At 37.5% G+C, this 18,879-nt stretch overlaps 1 protein-coding gene across 1 annotated transcript in view; it reads left to right on the plus strand.

Annotated features, from left to right (window-relative positions):
• Positions 1–5,371: 5,371 nt before the first annotated feature.
• LOC134540586 (probable E3 ubiquitin-protein ligase HECTD2) overlaps positions 5,372–18,879 on the plus strand; it is a 53,321-nt gene continuing 39,813 nt past the window's right edge. Inside the window, exons 1-3 of the mRNA XM_063387459.1 lie at positions 5,372–5,389; positions 6,576–7,379; positions 11,381–11,517. Coding sequence (XP_063243529.1) covers positions 5,372–5,389; positions 6,576–7,379; positions 11,381–11,517 — 959 coding nt within the window. The remainder of the gene's footprint in view (positions 5,390–6,575; positions 7,380–11,380; positions 11,518–18,879) is intronic.

An 18,879-nucleotide genomic window follows, 5' to 3' on the forward strand; every position in this document is an offset into this window, starting at 1 on the left:
CACGCACGCGACCGCTCCTCTCGCGTCGCTGGCTGCCGACAGGTGGCACGCGTGCAGTCTCTGTTTCACTCACCATGTTTGTCTTCCAAAAAAAAGGGGGAGGTGGTTATAAATTCCTAATGTTTTAAGCAGAAATATTTTGAACATGGACTCATAACAGCACACATATTCACGTTACTCAACAATCAAACAAAAAGGTTTTAGTATTAAATACTTACCTGACTTTTATTTTTCAAATAAAAAAGAATGTGTTGCATACAACTGGCAGTTATTGAAACATTGAAACTACACATAAAATTTAATATTTCAAACTTAAATCAGCCGTATAAATTGTCTGTCCTACATAAAAACCAAACGCTGGATTGCGAATTCAAAGTTAAGCTGGGTTTACGATTGAAAGTTAAGAATTATCAATCAAGAATTAGCCGTGTACTTAACATATGGCTCTATCTGTATGTACTAGTGAAATGATTTACGATTGTCGTGTGCGAACCACAAGATAACTTAAGACTTAAAACAGATGGTTTAATTGGGACGACGGAAGACTGCCATAATGGGAAACTACCATAATGGAAGTATTCCGTCTGGCCTCTTCGAAAATGGTGGAAAACTGCCATAACGAAACGGAATTCTGCCATTATTTATTTATACACTCCATGAAATGAGTACAACTGACTTGATGTAAGCTTTTGGACATATGCCATTGCTAAGCACTTTTTCTGTAGAATAAAACTAAAAAATACCCAAAAGACAAAAAGAAAATGGACTAAGAGAACGAAAAAAAAAAAAAACACAAATGATGACAGCACAAAAATATTGAACCCAAAAAAATTGGTTGTCTGCAAAGTCAGTTTACGGACGATAGTTTAACGTGACAACGTCATAACAAAACATTGATGAAATGATTGCATACTATTATGAATAAAATTGAATCATTTTTATTGAATTATCACTATTTTGTATGGATACAAAGAAGGAGTGAAATTAAATCTACAATTTAATTGATAAATTTACTTTTATTTGCACTCATTAATTCAAATATGTTTATTACTTTAACAAACAGATTATTTTAACTATAACTTTTATACATGTTTGCTATTTAACTTCAAGATCGTCGAGAATGTTTTACGCTTTATCGCAATTACACATTTAACGACGAAGTTTGTTCGTCGTGAAATTGAACGTAGAATTCAATAAAAATGCCCTTGCAGTTAATAAGCTAAGTATTAGTAAGTTTAAGAAAGAATTTCGGCTTTAATATCCAACACAGACGCTCGTGGTGCGCTGGGGCCGATATTAAAATTCGTCGAGAATATTTTACGTTTTTATGTCTTCCAGTACTCAAAATGATATGCAATTTTGGCCCCGGGCACGAAATTTTATTTATAATTCATTAATAACAACGCCCCTCGCGATAAACAAATGAAAATATGTAATAACGAGTGCCTGGTTGCCGCGGAAGGGGATAGATAGCGCTATTCGTTCGGTTCGAGTCCGTCACCGTAGATACAAGCACCGTAGGGGAATAATATGATTTCGTTTTTATAATACTATTTTATTACAAATACGCATCCCAAATACACTAAACGTATTTATAATGTGTTACAATATTTTTTAAATCATTGTGCAAAAGATCACGGGTATAATTTGAATTATTATATGTAACTGTAAAACACCATTGTTCGTACAAAAACGTATTTGAAAATTGAACGTTACTTTTAAATAACCGTACCGATTGTGCTGAAAATCGGTGGACGATCGTTAAATTACATTATATTAATAATTCAAACCACGAAAACATGATTGAAAAGTCAAATCGATGGTTGTTCCTATCGAGTGGAAGAGAGATGCGGTGCAAGCGTACAATAAGCGTAACGGGACACGTCGTAGTGGGACAATGTGCGTTACGGGACACTTTTTCGTAAGTGCAGCCGGCGTTCATCGATTTATTAGACGTTGTCACGTCAAAAAAAATTCTGCACAGCAGTTGAAACGAGACAAAAACACGACAAAACGAAAAGCCGAAACAAACACAATAGTTTTCCAAAACATAAGAGAACGGAAAAAAAAACACAAATGATGACATCACAAAAATATTGAACCCAAAAAAAAATTCAGCACAACAGTTGAAACGAGGCAAAAACACGACAAAACGAAAAGACGAAACTAACACAAACAGAAACAAGCGACGTTTCTGGAACTGCTATCTGCTCCCGTCCTCAGGCAGAGACGCACATGGTACGAAAACACAGAGACGCACCAGTATTAGTTGCGCATATTAAGCACGGCAAAACAAAAGAAATCAAAATTGGTGAATATTCGTTCTATTATCATTTCCATGGGTTAAAAAAAAAAAAACTATGCCGAATTTGCACATCCATTGCAGTATAAAATTATTAGTTAATTTTTGTAAGAAATATTCAGTTAGGGCCTATACCGCGATAAACCGTATTTCATATATGCAAAAACAACCAAAGCCATGTGTTGTAAAAAGATATAATATCTCTCTTTTAGTATTGCATACAATTACCTATCAACTGGTTTTCAATAGAATGTTTTGTAAAAGTACTGAAAAATCAATTCTGTGAGTTATCCAAAGTATTTTTCGTCTTTATTTACTGTTCTAGTCGCTATTGTCTCCTCGTTGTTACCCCACTTTGTTCCCTATAGCAAGAACCATTTAAAAAAATAATGTTTTATTTGGTATTTGAAACTCGAACGTTTGAAAAAAAAAAGTAGTATTTAAAATAAAATTACATATTTTTTCGTAATAATCTCAAAATATCAAGTGTAGTATGTATGGAGTATTTACTTTCATAGCAAGATTATTATATCTACTTAAGTTGTTAAACTGAAGGAAAGGATCGAACATAATAATTTAAAACAACAAATTATAAGATCTCTTGTTGAAGGATATTTTACTTTGTACAACATATCTTTTTGGACGGAAATAAACATTCACAACCATTAAATGAACTTTCGATACTGTAATAGTTAAAACATAATAGGCCTACATGTTTTATACTATTACACAACCAAAATATATAAAACACCGTATTCCAACTTTTGTTACAATTAAAATTACAAATAATTAAATTGCGATATCACTGCGATGTGCACAAATATTAAAAAAACTTTCTTTGGTTGTGTACTCAAAGAAGTTTATGTTTAATAATCCCGATTATTTAATTAAGTATCTGAGAGTTTCATTGTATGAAATAAAATATTTATGCTCCTGCTTAACCCGGAGGTAAGTTATTACCAAGAATCTGTACTCAGGAGTACTGCAAGTTCCAATAAAATATAGTTGTATACAAATAATGTGAATATTTCTAAATAAGTAAGCGAATCTCACAAAACTAGTGTCATCTAAATTTTTAGTCTTCACTATCATTACCTGAAATTCCGATGATGTCAGGATGAAAATGTATCTTTTAATTTGACATCATAATTTATTACTTAATTTAAGATTTTGAAAACGCCTTTTTTCAATCAGTTGTTTGAATAGCTTTCCAGTATTAGCTGTGCATATTAAACACAGTAAAACAAAAGAAAGCCAAAAATCATATTAAAAAAAAGTGTCTTTAAAACCAAATAAATAAAATGTTTATACAATAACTTCATGCTTGGAAGCACACGCGTAATTTAACTAAAAACATTATTGTAATAACTAACATTTATTTCAAAATAACTTTACCATCGACATTGCAAGCTCTTACATTTTTTTTACTAGTCTATATTTCTATATAATTATTGTACAGCTGGACTGTAAGTTTGTTTGAAGGAAATCAACTAAAAAATTGCCTGACTATTTATACAAATTATATTTCACTGTTATGAAATTACATAATTCATTTTAAACGAACAACATAAGAACACATAAATTTTTTCGTTACCGAGGTTAGATGTTACTACACGTACTGCACGTGTTAATGACACAAGAAAATACGTTAAACACATGTAATAACATCGTATCAGTGTTAATAAGACTGCAAGTACCCGCTCTACCACTCTGGTTCTGGGGTAGAGCGCCTGCCTTGTGACTTGTAGGACCCGGGTTCGCGCCCCGGCTCCTCCAAGGCGGATTGCCCAGACAAAATGGTGGCATTTTCTCTGGTAGGAATACAATCCCTTGTAACAAGTCAGGCTACCAAAGAAACGGTGGGTGGAACAGAAAAAAACCTTCCAGGTGGCTACCAAATGGGGAGCCCGTTTATTTTCTTGGGCTCCCCATGCGGTGGCCATTCCGGGGGTTTCTCCGGGGGAACGGAGTTTTGCAAAAAATATTTTTTTTAGCGTTTTAGTTTGTAGTAACTGTAGCATTATCATTCCACCATGTTATAAATAAAACTCAAACAAAAATTTAAAACATTAAAAAAGTTTTGCTTTTGTACCTAAAATATTTTAATTAAGTGTGTACCTAACAGTCAGTGAGTGGTTGTATACCGATGTTGTGTGTTCAGCCATGTATCGGTATATATTTTCTTGAAGTATTATTGACATTTAAATTTTAGATTTCGAGGAAAAAATATTTATAGGCACATGAATTATATTTCTAAATAATTATTTCTGAAAACCACATAGTTATTGATCAGGAAGATAGTTTTTAACACACACCGTCAGATGCCAAAAGTAAATGACTAACCAAACTACAGTATACTATATTGGTATACTGGTCAGTATTAGGAAGACTGCAGATATCCTCTCTAACCCTCTGGCTCTGGGGTAGAGCGCCTGCCTTGTGACTTGTAGGACCCGGGTTCGCGGCTCTGCTCCAAGGCGGATTGCCTCAGGCAGATGGTGGCATTTGTCTGATAGGAATACAATCCCTTGCAACAAGTCAGTCTACCAAAGAGACGGTGGATGGAAACAAAAAACCTTCCAGGGTGGCTTCTTTTCTAGGTATCCTCATGCGGAGGCCATCCGAAGGTTTCTCCGGGGTCGCGGAGTTTTGGAAAAAAAAAAAATAAGAATTAAGGGAAGTAGAATGTGTTGGTTCAAAATAATGTTTCCTTGAGAAGGCAGGTTATGATGTAGTACGTAATGTGTTGGAAATACAGAATTACTATCTTCATGTTTAGAAATGATAAAATACCAACAAGAACATTACACGAAAAAAAATATCACAGATTGGAATTTTGTTATGATTTCGTAAACTAATTATTTTCATTTGTGTTATACGAGTATATTAATGTGTATTTACAATTCATGAGTATATTTTCTTACTCTAAAACCATTTTATGGTGGAATGTATATTAGCATCACATGACCTAGTATTTATATATTAAAGTTAAATATCCTCGATTCTGAATTGTGTATGGATTCTAGGTCACGAGCTGAAATATTACAATTTTTAGATTTAATCGTAGCCATGTGTCTGGTTTTTCAAGTACATAGGTGCATAACCAATTTCACCATGAATAAAAATGTTACGCTAAAAAAATTATTAATCAACAACGATTATAAACAGAAATCCATTTCAAAATGCAGACGATGCTTATGAATAAAAAAATTCAGCTTAAATAACATAGCTGCTTTCTAGCCTGTTTCTATTGGCTGGAATTAACGATTAACGACCACTAATTCAATCATAAACTGGATATTACTTAACCACGTGTTCGTCGGCGTATAGGTTAAGTTTATAACTGTTACGTTTTTCAGTCGTTAACCCACCTTAAGTTCACGCCAACCTCTTTTTTTCAATTTTATTTAATCCTAACTTTCAGTACATCTTCCGTATTACTTATTATAGTTCGATAGTGCTTATGGCTTAAGGTCGGGCTTTTGTTGTAGTATTTATTCCTGGATAAGGGTTTTAATCGAGCAAAATATTGCTGAATAATTTTTAATTTAATTTAATTTAATTCTAGTAAACAGTTGTTAAATCTAAGATGGTTGCGATTTATCATCCTTAGTAAGAGGCAGTTCCATTGCGAAAAAACCTCACACATTTCAGAATTTATTCTTGTAAATTTTAATCATTTTCCAATTATTTTAATCAAGTAATTTTGTTCTTGATTTTTGTAATAACGAATGCATTTTTATCATAACAAAATTTAAGCCATTATTATTATTTAGCCATTAATATTTTTAAACATTTGTAATTTTTTTTGTTACCTAATGCGTTTCATGTTTAACTAGTTACCGTAAATTCGAAACTGTGAGTGAGTTATAACTAACTATCAGCAAGGCTGCAGGTGGAGCACGCACGCGCCCACCTGTGTTCACCTGCTGTAAGTCCTCGTGTGCCCCTGGCCTTACAGCACCGCAGTTACAAGATCAAAGAAAGAGGCATTACAGTTTATAGTGGTGTCCCTAGACTTTGCGAGGCGGTGGTCGAGGGAGGAAAATTTGTAAAAAATAAATAATATACTCCCTATCTTCAAAAAAAATTTAAATTAAATTTCGACGATGGTAGTCAATACAAATTTGGATGATTTTTTTTTCAATTAAATCATGAAAACTTGGTTGAAATTATAGATGTATTGACCAGCACTTGAAATTACCCCTAATAACCATTTGATTCATCCTTTCCCCATTAATGTCCGTGTTTTTCACAATATATACTGGGCAAGAGGAAAAAAGGCTCGGTGGACCGGCCCTGGTATGTCTTGTTCGCGGTGGACCGGCCCTGGTATGTCTTGTTCGCGGTGGACCGGCCCTGGTGTGTCGTGTTCGCGGTGGACCGGCCCTGGTATGTCTTGTTCGCGGTGGACCGGCCCTGGTGTGTCGTGTTCGCGGTGGACCGGCCCTGGTATGTCTTGTTCGCGGTGGACCGGCCCTGGTATGTCTTGTTCGCGGTGGACCGGCCCTGGTGTGTCGTGTTCGCGGTGGACCGGCCCTGGTATGTCTTGTTCGCGGTGGACCGGCCCTGGTATGTCTTGTTCGCGGTGGACCGGCCCTGGTGTGTCGTGTTCGCGGTGGACCGGCCCTGGTATGTCTTGTTCGCGGTGGACCGGCCCTGGTATGTCTTGTTCGCGGTGGACCGGCCCTGGTATGTCTTGTTCGCGGTGGACCGGCCCTGGTGTGTCGTGTTCGCGGTGGACCGGCCCTGGTATGTCTTGTTCGCGGTGGACCGGCCCTGGTATGTCGTGTTCGCGGTGGACCGGCCCTGGTATGTCTTGTTCGCGGTGGACCGGCCCTGGTATGTCTTGTTCGCGGTGTGCCGGCCCTGGTATGTCTTGTTCGCGGTGGACCGGTGCACGGTGGTGTGGTGTGTCCAGGGCGAGCGGCTGCAGGCGCAGGAGCAGCCGGCGCCGTACGGCCGCCCGGGCGGGCTCGTGGGGGACCGCCTGGGCGACATGGGCCTGGACCTGGGCCTGGGCGGTCTCCTGCTGCGGCCCGGCTCGGAGACCTCGCTGCTGCCGCCCATCTCCAGGGTGTGTGTTCGCGCCCGTGTGTCACCTGACCTGACCTAGCTACAACTGAGTGCATTGTTGAGGGGCCCCGGGCCGAAGCTGTTGCGGACGGTGCAGAGAACTCGTCGGCCCTCTTTCCCTCGAGCGGGCTCACGTTGAACCCTGCCATCTTGCTGGCATCTAGTAAGGGAGTATTTGGGCAGAGGGCAACACAGCGGGGTTTGAGCTATTTTTAAGTGAGTAATAATTTTGATAGTTAATGTTTATTTCTTATTTCTCTCTCTCTCTGTGTGTACCGTACGACATACTTACGAGTCGACGTTTGAATTGCCATAAATGCTTCATTTTTACCACGTGTACTAAGTTACACGTGTGCTTTTTTTTACTGTTCTTGTTTATCATTTTAAGAAAAAAAACTGTGACATTCTTAGTAACTTGGTTTAAAAGTGTTATTTTTTCTGTACAGTAACAAATATTTGAGAATTTATAGAGAGGTAAATTACTAGCAAGGTACACTAAGTCAAATAATGTAAACACTCACTTACTTGTCATAAGCCTGAATATCCCCATTGATTGTCTCCCAAATGTCAGTGTGCTGAAATATACTCTCCAAATTACTGCCATTTAGGCTATATTTAGATGTTTCCTCTATATAGTTTGCTTATTGGAGGGTATATCGGTGGAATATGAAAGTTCATATATTTTATGATAACAGATACAGAACAAAATACATGCTACACATGCATTGTTTGTTATCAGATGTGATATTTTAATTTCCCCTCTGAAAGGGATTATTCAGCCAGGAGCTTTCATACATGATTCTATATAAAGCCACGGTCATGCATGCTAATTACTAATGTAAAATACCTGGTTTGTTAGTTTTATTTTTGTAATGCTGTAAATATCCAGTGGCAAACATATAAATTCATCTCGGTATGAGGAGGTATTAGGAGTTGTCCGAATAGTAAATAATTTACAGATTATTTTATTACGTGAAAATATTTACACTTCAGACAACTGGAAAGTTTTACGTATGTGTTATCTACAGGAAAAAAAATATAATCAGAAGGTTTCCGAAATTGGTTGTGACACACTCAGTTTTGTGCAGTATATTATCTTCCAGTATTGTCAAAAGAGGATCCAGAGTCTCTGTGTTGCCTCTTTACATAACATTTCACTTTGAAATACTGACTTAAATAAAGACAGTCGTGAAAATGACAACACACACACGTACAAAATAACAGGATGTGCGCACATTTAACAGTATTTGTCAGAAATTTATTATTTATTTGTTTTAAGGTCACGTCGACATTGAGGTCACGTTGACAAACTCGTATTTGAAGGGAACTGGGACAATTATTTGTCCATGTCGCGTGTAGAAACCATCATCCTGTTGAATATATCATCCTGGTCCCTGGAGTAATTCCTGGACCATGGAAAACTCGTAATCAAGATGTAGGTACGCTCGATGTACCATAATTCTACCACGAGTCCTCAAGAACACGATTCCATGCAGTGTTGCCAACCAGCAATAAGTTAGAATCCCCTACAACAGTTCAAAATAATACGTATTGTTTCTGAATTTCTCACAAAACTTAAAAAATAAAATAAATAATTCAATTTTTTACCTGCTTTATTTTAGCTTACCGATGACCATTAATGCTGGAATGAATACCTGGAGTTTCTTTATTTGTTAATTTGTGATGAGACTTAATGACTTGGTTAATGAAAGCTGTGCAATCATTTGAAAATTATGAGCAAGAAAATATAAAAGTAACTATAAATTAATACACCAATATTGTTTTTCTTTACATATTTTTGAACTTTTAAAATTTAATGAATCTATTTATTTCAATCTCTTCACCATTCACAGTTGTTTTCCTTTTCATTTATTGTAAAAAAATGCCAAATCTAAATCTGTCCCACGAGTTGGTAACACTGAGTCCATACGAACTTGTATCGTTTTGTAATTCAGTTCACATTATTTCAATAGTTTCGTAAAAACACCTAACAGCAGTAAAAGTTCGAATGTGAACGAAAATATATTCTACAATACGGAGAAGTCCCTGCGTGTTAGGCCGAAGCCTATAGGCCCTATACGCCTCATCATGCGTAGTTAGAACCGTGCAGGAAGAGCAGCATGCATCGCGTGCTTTGATTCTTTTATAGAGAATTGGCCAGCCGTGGCAGTGACTGATTCCATACCTTAAATCTTGACTATAACTAGTTACGTAAGTTGGGCACAGTAAAACTTGGACGGACACAGGGGAAACCCTTGTCGCAGTCACGCGGGGTGCAGTGTGGCACGCATTAAGGTGGCGTGTCCCGTTCCAGGTCATTATTTTATCTATACTAATATTATAAAGCTGAAGAGTTTGTTTGTTTGGTTGTTTTTTTGAACGCGCTAATCTCAGGAACCACTGGTCCGATTTGAAAAATTATTTCAGTGTTGGATAGTACATTTATCGAGGAAGGCTATATGCTATATTATATTATCAATAACATTAGGGATCCTTACTAAAAGTCCAATTTAGAATCAAATGCGTTGGAGGGTGTTAGATACAACATGCAGTACACGTACGAAGTGTGTGTTGACAATGCCGCAGGCGCTAGAAGTTTATTTCCTATTGCCTATTAACATTGTTGCCACGCACTAGATGCCTTATCATTCTTAATTTTCCCATACAAGTAAAAAACACCCGTGTGATATTAACAACGAAGCAATCAGTACCCTCATATAGAATACATAGAGATACTGTGAGGTATATATGTAGATACAAAGAGATAAATACAGATAGAAAGATGCATAGATATATAGGACTATAGATGTAGATAAATATAAATATATATTTAGAGACATGGATAGATTATTTGTATATGTGTAACTACTTCAAACATATTACAAAACAAAACTGAATGAGGCATTGCAATGCATGCCGAGCATTAGCTAGATAATGGAATCTTTTCAATATTAGTAATCCCTTATTTTTCAGTTTTTTTTCTATATTGCTTTATAGAGTCTAGATTACATACAGACCAGGTAAATAACTATAAACTGGCAGAACAACGTCTGTCGGGATCTGAAAGTGATATAAATTATTTTGCACACTTGACATTCAAATTAAGAAGACAATTACTAACTACAACTGATCTCTAAACAGTTCCCCTTCACCCTGTGTTCACCTCGGGCAACGCTGGGTACTACAGCTAGTTTTCACATATAACACTTAAGACTTTTTTTAGTGGCCGAATTTCAACAAAATTTAAAAAAAAAATGTGTAGTCCATACTTTTTACATAATTATCTTACAGAGTTGAATTTTTAACATATTTTGAAGTATGGATAAGGCGAACTAAATGGAATAAAAAAAATTAAAATTCTTTTAGAAAAATAAATTATTTAATATTAATTTACCTTTTAAAGTCATAAGAATTCTGAGGATTTTAAAAGACTAACTAATTATTACTGTTTTTAAACCACATCACATAGTAGCCAGTAAAATTGACTTTAAGCCTAAAAGGGTACAGTTTTTTTTATATAGTCCATTTCATCCTCCGTCTGCACATGCACAAGAACGTGTGAAAGTCGAGCGACTCAGAAGGCGGGGCTAGTTGAACGGGAAGCCTAAGATGTGCATCAAGTTCTGTCCCTGCCCGAACACGCCCGAATATTCACCTTCGGCCAACCTCGGGTTTATTTATTTATATATTTATATTTCTCTTGTTTATTTTAATGTAGCTGTACTAACCTAACTAACCGTCCATAGTGTTTTAAATAGTGTTTTGATGTAGCTAACCTAACCGACCGCTTTTTAATATTTGAATTCATTTTTTTCCTGCGCAAAAAATAAAAACAAATCCCGAGGTTGGCGGAAGGTGAATATTCGGGCGTGTTCGGGCAGGGACAGAACTTGACGTACCTCTCAGGCTTCTCTAGTTTGAACCGCGTGTGACGCCGAGCTGCCAGGCTGGAGCGTGGAGCATGGAGCGTGGAGCATGGAGCATGGACCGCCCTTGCCGCAGGAGTTCCTGGGCGCGGCCACCAGCCCCTCCTCCAGCCCCGAGTCACCTCTGGGCGCGGAGCAGGCCCCCTCCTCCCCACTGGTCCACCAGGAGGCGCCGCAGTACCCCGCCCGCTGCAAGGCGCGCGAGGACTTCCTGTGAGTGCGCGTCGGCACCTCGTGCCAATGTACGTGATAACGTCTTATGAATCGGTGAACGCCGGCTGCACGCACGCATAAAGCACGTTCCGCCTGGGCCGAGCGTGCAAGAACCGGCCAACCACCGCGCGAGAAAACTCTTCTATAATATCAAGCAGGTTAAGGCAGGCTTTTTAAAAAATATTGTTCGTGATTATATTTAAACAAATTATTTAAATTAAATTTGCAAAAAAACTGTAAATAATATTTGAAAATTTAAAAATATGCAATTTTTTTCATCAATGTTTTCTTATGACGTTATCACGTAAAGTTATCGACCTTTTTTTGGATACCCCTACGGTTATCCTATTATTGAAGTAGCTTGCTTCTGGGTTGTAGCCACTGTCCTTGGTGAATAATTCACCGACGTTTCGGTAGACATTGCAGTCGACATCATCAGGGAGGAGTAGGTAAACTGCTCCCTGATGATGGCGACTGCAATGTCGACCGAAACGTCGGTGAATTATTCGCCAAGGACGCGGCTACAACCCAGAAGCCAAGTTATTTCAGACAATGGCCATGAAAGCCTACGAACATTATTTTCCTATTATTTTAAGTAAAAAAAAAAAAACTCATTCATGAGCACATTTCTGCAGAATACACCGTGTTCTATAGATATGCAGTTATTTTTTCAAATAATTTCTTCACGTACGGAATGGCACCTATACGTAGCATTTGTTAAAAAAAAACTATGAATTCATCATACTTCACAAAGTACTTAATTTGTCAGCCAAGTAGTATAAAACAGGCGAGACTGGCACAGCTCCAGGATGAGGTGCGAGGTGCAGGTCAATGACCGACCGCCATCTTGGATTTTTGTAGGGAATAGTCCCAGAAAATTTCTCAAAACACCCTCAAAATGATAACAATAAAATTCCCTATTGAGAAGGGAAAATTCCTTTTTAAAGGTAAATATTTCCCGTTTTAATTCAAACAAAGGTCCGAGTCTTTAAAAGTCCTAAAAGCTGCTTAATATTTCTTTTAAAAAACGAGCCACTAAGCCTGGATCTTGACCTTTGACCTATGATGACTGAAATATGATACATTTAAGTGTAATATGACACCACGATTTCATTTTTAACATAAACACACAAAAAATCAATGTTCAAAAAAATAATTAAAAAATCATATTGGATTACACCATTTTGATTTCGTCTGCTGGAGTGTGTACCCGCCATATTGGTTTAATTTATGCCCGCTAGAGTGCAGTACTATCAATCACAAGATCGTCATCTGTCTTATCATCCGCCAACTTGTCGGTTATCTTGGCCATTATATTAAAATTTTGTAACTATCATCCAAATAATACAAAAAAAAATTTCAAAAATTTTGAAAAATAATCTTATTCATACATTGATCAACTCGATCCATTTAATTCTCGCTTACATCACTGGTACGTCTATAAAATACTTAATACATATGGCCTATATTTTGAAAGCCCTAGATTCAATACCACATAAAATTACAAGAAATAAAACAAACTTTTTTTATAAACTTTGTTTACCATTTAAATTATATATCTTAGTAAATCTTAGAAATACTGTCACGTAAAGTAGATCACACCAACAAGCCAAGGTAACTCATTGAGACCTTTGGAAGCATGATGTACTTTTCTCGAGAGAAGAGATGTCTTCCCCTGGCATGTACTCGGGTTAGAGAGGCCGGGGGCAACCTATATTTACAGCATGCGTTTGAGTCCGACTGTTATACTATCTTCATTAAATTCGTAAATCTCCTTGGCCACTGCGCTCAGGCTTCGCTTTCGAAGGAGGATGTCCTTCGCGGGCGTTGTGATGTACTTTGGAAAAGATGGTGTGTGTTTTTATTTTTCCTTTAAAAAAGAAAGAGCTCGGAACGCCTGGTCGTTCACCGGCTCGGCAACCCGCTCGACACAGAACCAAAGCGGGAAGACGGTTCCACAGGCGCACGGAACGTACTGCTTGTAATCCGTGGAATTGTAGTTGCACGTGAGACGCGTGCGAGGTATTGATACTCGCGCCGGACAGAGAAGGCAGCCTCGTCAGGACGGCGCGGCGCGGGGCCGACGGACCTCCGCGGGGTCATGAGGTCGATAGCGCTGGGCGAGGATCCTGTTTGATTAATGCCCCTCCTCTACGACGCCAAGGTCGAGCTCATTGTGCGCCGGCTAGAGCCAGCCTTTGTCGTCGGGGCTGCGCTTCCCGGGTCGCGGCGGACCAGCGACTATCGGGGATGTCGCCGTCAGAGCGCGCCTGTCACCTGGTGCTCGCCGGGTACATCTGCGGGCGCGCCGTGATCGACAGTACACTGCCTTAATGACTTTGTGCAGTGGCTCAGCGGGAGTTGAAATATGCATTTGTCCTAGTCGAGTGGAATAACGTATTCCAAACTGTCAATAAATGATAAGTCATTTAAATGGGGAGGATAAAATAAAATGGTAGAGCAGTTGTAAGACACTGGACTCAAATCCCGATATGATCATTCTGGTTACGGTTTTTAATGTTTTCTGAAAGCATTGTTGGAAAATTCTCGGATTAGTGCCTAACCATATACCATGGCCTAATTCTGTCCCCATATTCCTGACTTGTATGGCATATGTCCATCTCTAATGACCTCGTTTTCAACAAAATATTAAGCCAAAATAAAAAAATTGGTTGTCTGTAAAGTCGGTTTACGGACGATAGTTTAACGTAACAAACGTCATAACAAAACATTGATAAAATGATTGCATACTTGTATGAATAAAATTGAATCTTTTTATTGAATTATCACTATTTTGTATGGATACAAAGAAGAAGTGAAATGAAATCTACAATTTAATTGATAAATTTGCTTTTATTTGCACTCATTAATTCAAATATGTTTATTACTTTAACGAAGAGATTTTTTTAACTATAACTTTTATACATGTTTGCTGTTTAACTTATTCCAATCTGTGTTATTCTGTTAAGGATAGGACGATGATAGGAAAAGTAGGAAACGAATGGGAGTGTTTCAAGTTTAATGAGCCTCGAAAAAGTCAAATCGATGGTTGTTCCAATGGAGTGAAAGAGATATAGATGCGGTGCAAGCGTACAATGAGCGTAACGGGACAATGTGCGTAACGGGACACTTTTTCGTGCGTGCAGCCGGCGTTAATCGATTTATTAGACGTTGTCACGTCAAAAAATAAAAATTGGTTTTCTGTAAAGTTGGTTTACGGACGATAGTTTAACGTGACAACGTCATAACAAAACATTGATGAAATTATTGCATACTTTTATGAATAAAATTGAATCATTTTTATGGAATTATCACTATTTGTATAGATACAAAGAAGGAGTGAAATGAAATATACAATTTAATTTATAAATTTACTTTATTTGCACTCATTAATTCAAATATATTTATTACTTTAACGAACATATTATTTTACCTATAACTTTTATACATGTTTGCTATTTAACTTCTTCCAATCTGTGTTATTCTGTTAAGGATAGGACGATGATAGGAAAAGTAGGAAACGAATGGGAATGTTTCAAGTTTAATGTGCCTCGAAAAAGTCAAATCTATGGTTGTTCCAATCGAGTGGAAGAGAGATAGATGCGGCGCAAGCGTACAATAAACGTAACGGGACACAGCGTAACGGGACAATGTGCGTTACGGGACACTATTTCGTGCGTGCAGCCGGCGTTCATCGATTTATTAGACGTTGTCATGTCAAAAAAACACAAGTAGTTTCTTTTCTTTTTTTTTTTTTACTTCGTGAACCAAACACGACTGTTTCAGGGGTCAGCATGTAACTTCCTATCACGGCTTATCACGGAGTCGTGTATTCGAGTCTTACTTCGCAATTTTTGTTTTTAGTATTAGTTTAGCCACTAGCCTCCCCCGCGGCGTATGATCGAGACATGTAATGCTTTATAAAATGTAATAAAACCAAGTCGTTTATAACATTCCTGGAATAAGAGTGGAGACTTCAAAATCTGGAAAAAAATTGTATTGGTTTTATCGAGCCTGTCGTGAACTTGTCACCTCATTATTCAATATTTTTGTGATTTATTGTATTACGAGTTAACTTCTTGGGTGAATTATTATTTATAATACTAAATAATAGATCCGTTATATATTAATAATTATGTGTCAAATTAATATTTTATCATAATGAAACTAAACGTATTACTCTATTAAAAATTTCCAAGGTCTACTAACTACTCTTGATAGCTCATATAAATTTAATGTGCATTGTTTAAATTAAAAATCAAACATTTTCAAACATTTAAAAATCATAAAAATTTGCAATATTTTGTCCCTTGAGTAACTATAAATGGCCTAAATTAGCCTAAAGCTTTAGCTTTTAATTTGTATGGTGGTTTGTTAAACGTATTCAAATGATATTGCTCCCTCCTCCTCTAATATCCTGTTGTTCAATAAGTGCTTAGTTGTATCCGCGCATTGCCAAAGCTGGCAGAGCAAGACAAAAATCCGGAAATTAGAACTAATATGTAACTTTACTGCACATGTTTGGAGTCATGGAGGTAAGAAGTAACGAAAAAAGTGGGTAGTGCAAACTATCGGTTTTCATAACTTAAAGTAAAATAAAATGACCTCCTTTCACTTCTAAACAGCAATACGTTTGGCCAGGTATAATAACCGCCAGTTACTTGGTGATGTGTTAAAATATTTGTTCGACAAAGCTCACTTTATGATGGCATTATTACTGTTCTCCTTCCCCACCGAGTTCCTTTCAAGGTATTTAATAAATAATTAAATAATTATATAATGATTAATTGATTTTGCTGAGCAACTGTTAACCAGGGTGACCCACTTCACAACTAGTGCCTCCGTGGTTAGAGAGTTGTTTTTGCGTCGGCGCTGAGATATCGGCCGTGCGTGGGGCGCCTCGTCAGGTGTCGGGCGCCTGTCCACTTGACGCGGCTATTCCTGAGTGAAATTGCGGGGTAATTCGACTGGCGTGCCCAGGACGGCCGCCGGCCAGCTCTATTCCCGTCCCACGCTGCGAGCCGCTGTGTGTGCGGGTATCGACGCGCGTGGGCGCGGCGCGGCGTGCTTGTGTTTGCGAGCCGTCGCCATGGCGACGCGGCTCGAACAACCGGCCGCGCAAGGCATGCTGGGAGTCGCACCTCGCGTGCTTTCGCCAACGAAGAGAAGCCTAAGATGTCCACCAAGTTCTGTCCCTGCCCGAACACGCCCGAATATTCACCTTCGGCCAACCTCGGGATTTGTTTTATTTTTGCGCAGGAAAAATTAATTCAAATATTAAAAGTGGTCGGTTAGGTTAGCTACATTAAAACACTTTAGAACACTATGGACGGTTAGTTAGGTTAGTATAGCCACATTAAAATAAACAGAGAAATATAAATATATATAAATAAACCCGAGGTTGGCCGAAGGTGAATATTCGGGCGTGTTCGGGCAGTACAGGGACAGAATTTGATGTACATCTTAGGCTTCCCGATAACGAAGCCCTTCGCGAAAACGAGCTCCGAGTTTGTCGAAGTGGTTATTTCTCGTTTTGCTACAACTCGACAAATGTGTGCATTTCGAAACAGGGGAGTTCACGCAGATTTCGTTTTCTAGGGGAGGGGGGGATAAAAACCACTTTCTTCGCTGTTTTTTTTTTATTATTTCCTTATTTAGTGGGGATATTTATTTTTGGAAGATGTCCTGGATCAAAATAAAGAGGCGTACAGTGGGAGAAACAACAATCGTTTAAATTTTGTTCTGTTTTCAAGTTCTTTGAACTTTTTCTTCTGTGCACGAGTATTAATAAAAGGGTAAATAAATTTCTCAAAAAATAAATTAAAAAATATAATTACTTTTACTTGACAATAATGGAATAATTTTTTTAGGCTACCCACTAAAATATTTTTGAACTAACGTCTGTATCATTAAAACAACCTAACGTAAGAGGTCATTATACTGTCATAAGTTAGCCATTTTTCTCTTGAAAAATTTATTTCTACAAAGTGACTGGGATATTCTTATCACGCTATCGCGTGCCTTGTTTCTGTTTAAATTCATATAAATACTCTGACTGTACCAACTATTCCATAATTTGAGAGGAAGTTAGTAGGAATATAGAGAGAAAGTACTTCTGTATACTTAATAAATAATTTTTTCTCGTCGGAAAATATATAAAAACTTAAATGTAATGTAGATTTTGTCAAACGCTGTCAAATGTCTCCTGTACGGTTTTCCTGTAGGAATGTCATGTTGGTACGACAGCTCTATACCTGAGTGTGTTGATGAATGGATTCTCATTGGTTATGTCCCCTGTGTGGGTGCTTCATAAAAACCTTCCATCAAAATAAATAACTAAGGTCACTTCAAATTGCGTTGTTTTCTTGCTTATCAGATAATTTGCCTCTATTTTCTGAGTAAAGTTCAGTAATCAAGACACAGAACGCAAATGTCAAGGTTTCCTAAAAGCTTTTTGTTACCTCTCCCTTTTTTTTTTATCCCTGCATCGGGCTGTCGAATTACTTTTCATGAAAGCGCAACTGTAGTTCATTGATGACATGTTTTTTTTGACAAAACAACTAAAACAAGCACTTAATAGTTCACTTTCTCAAACTCCAAAATATCCTTTTTTCCTCTTACGTTTTCTCTTCAGCTATCTATATATTTTTTTTTTTTTTTCCATCACATTCATATCTTGTTTGTAGGCTACTCGTGGATTTATAATTTCTTAATAAAAGCAAATCCTTCAAAGTGTAACAACAGCAGTAACCATCATTGTTACAACTCACCATACTAATGGTATCTATATTTTAGCTTGCACGCTAAGAACTTTGATAACTTCAGGCTCTTCATTCATGAAAACAAACGAAAGTAAAACGCAGCAAAATATTGAAGGATTTTGGGGTTCGAATCCGTCCAGCGACCTCCAATCAGCACTTTCAATATAAATAATGAAAAGTTAGATAAGTAGTACTAATTGCAGCGCTGAACTGTAATGCCCCGTAATGGTACGGCATGAAGCCAGATTAGTGTGTCCACAAATATAATTATGTTGCAAAAAATTCTAATAGCTACCTTTATGGATTTCTCAACCAAGAAATAAGCAGAACATATTTCATATGCAAGCATCGTATTAACGTTTAGTTACAGTAGTAAATATTCTCATTGAGTGAGGTACAGCAATAATGATATAATAAACACAACCCTGGGATTATACGTGAACCACACAATATAAATATCCAAATATGTTGTTTACACTCTTTAGAGATAAATATTGAAATGGTTTAAACGTTAATTCTAACAAAAGACGTCAGCGACAACCAGGCGCGTAGGAAGCAAATATTTAATGGGGGGGGGGGGGGCAAAGGAGAGTATCATTAT

The sequence above is a fragment of the Bacillus rossius genome, chromosome 1 (genome assembly GCF_032445375.1).
Source record: "Bacillus rossius redtenbacheri isolate Brsri chromosome 1, Brsri_v3, whole genome shotgun sequence".
Taxonomy (NCBI): domain Eukaryota; kingdom Metazoa; phylum Arthropoda; class Insecta; order Phasmatodea; family Bacillidae; genus Bacillus; species Bacillus rossius.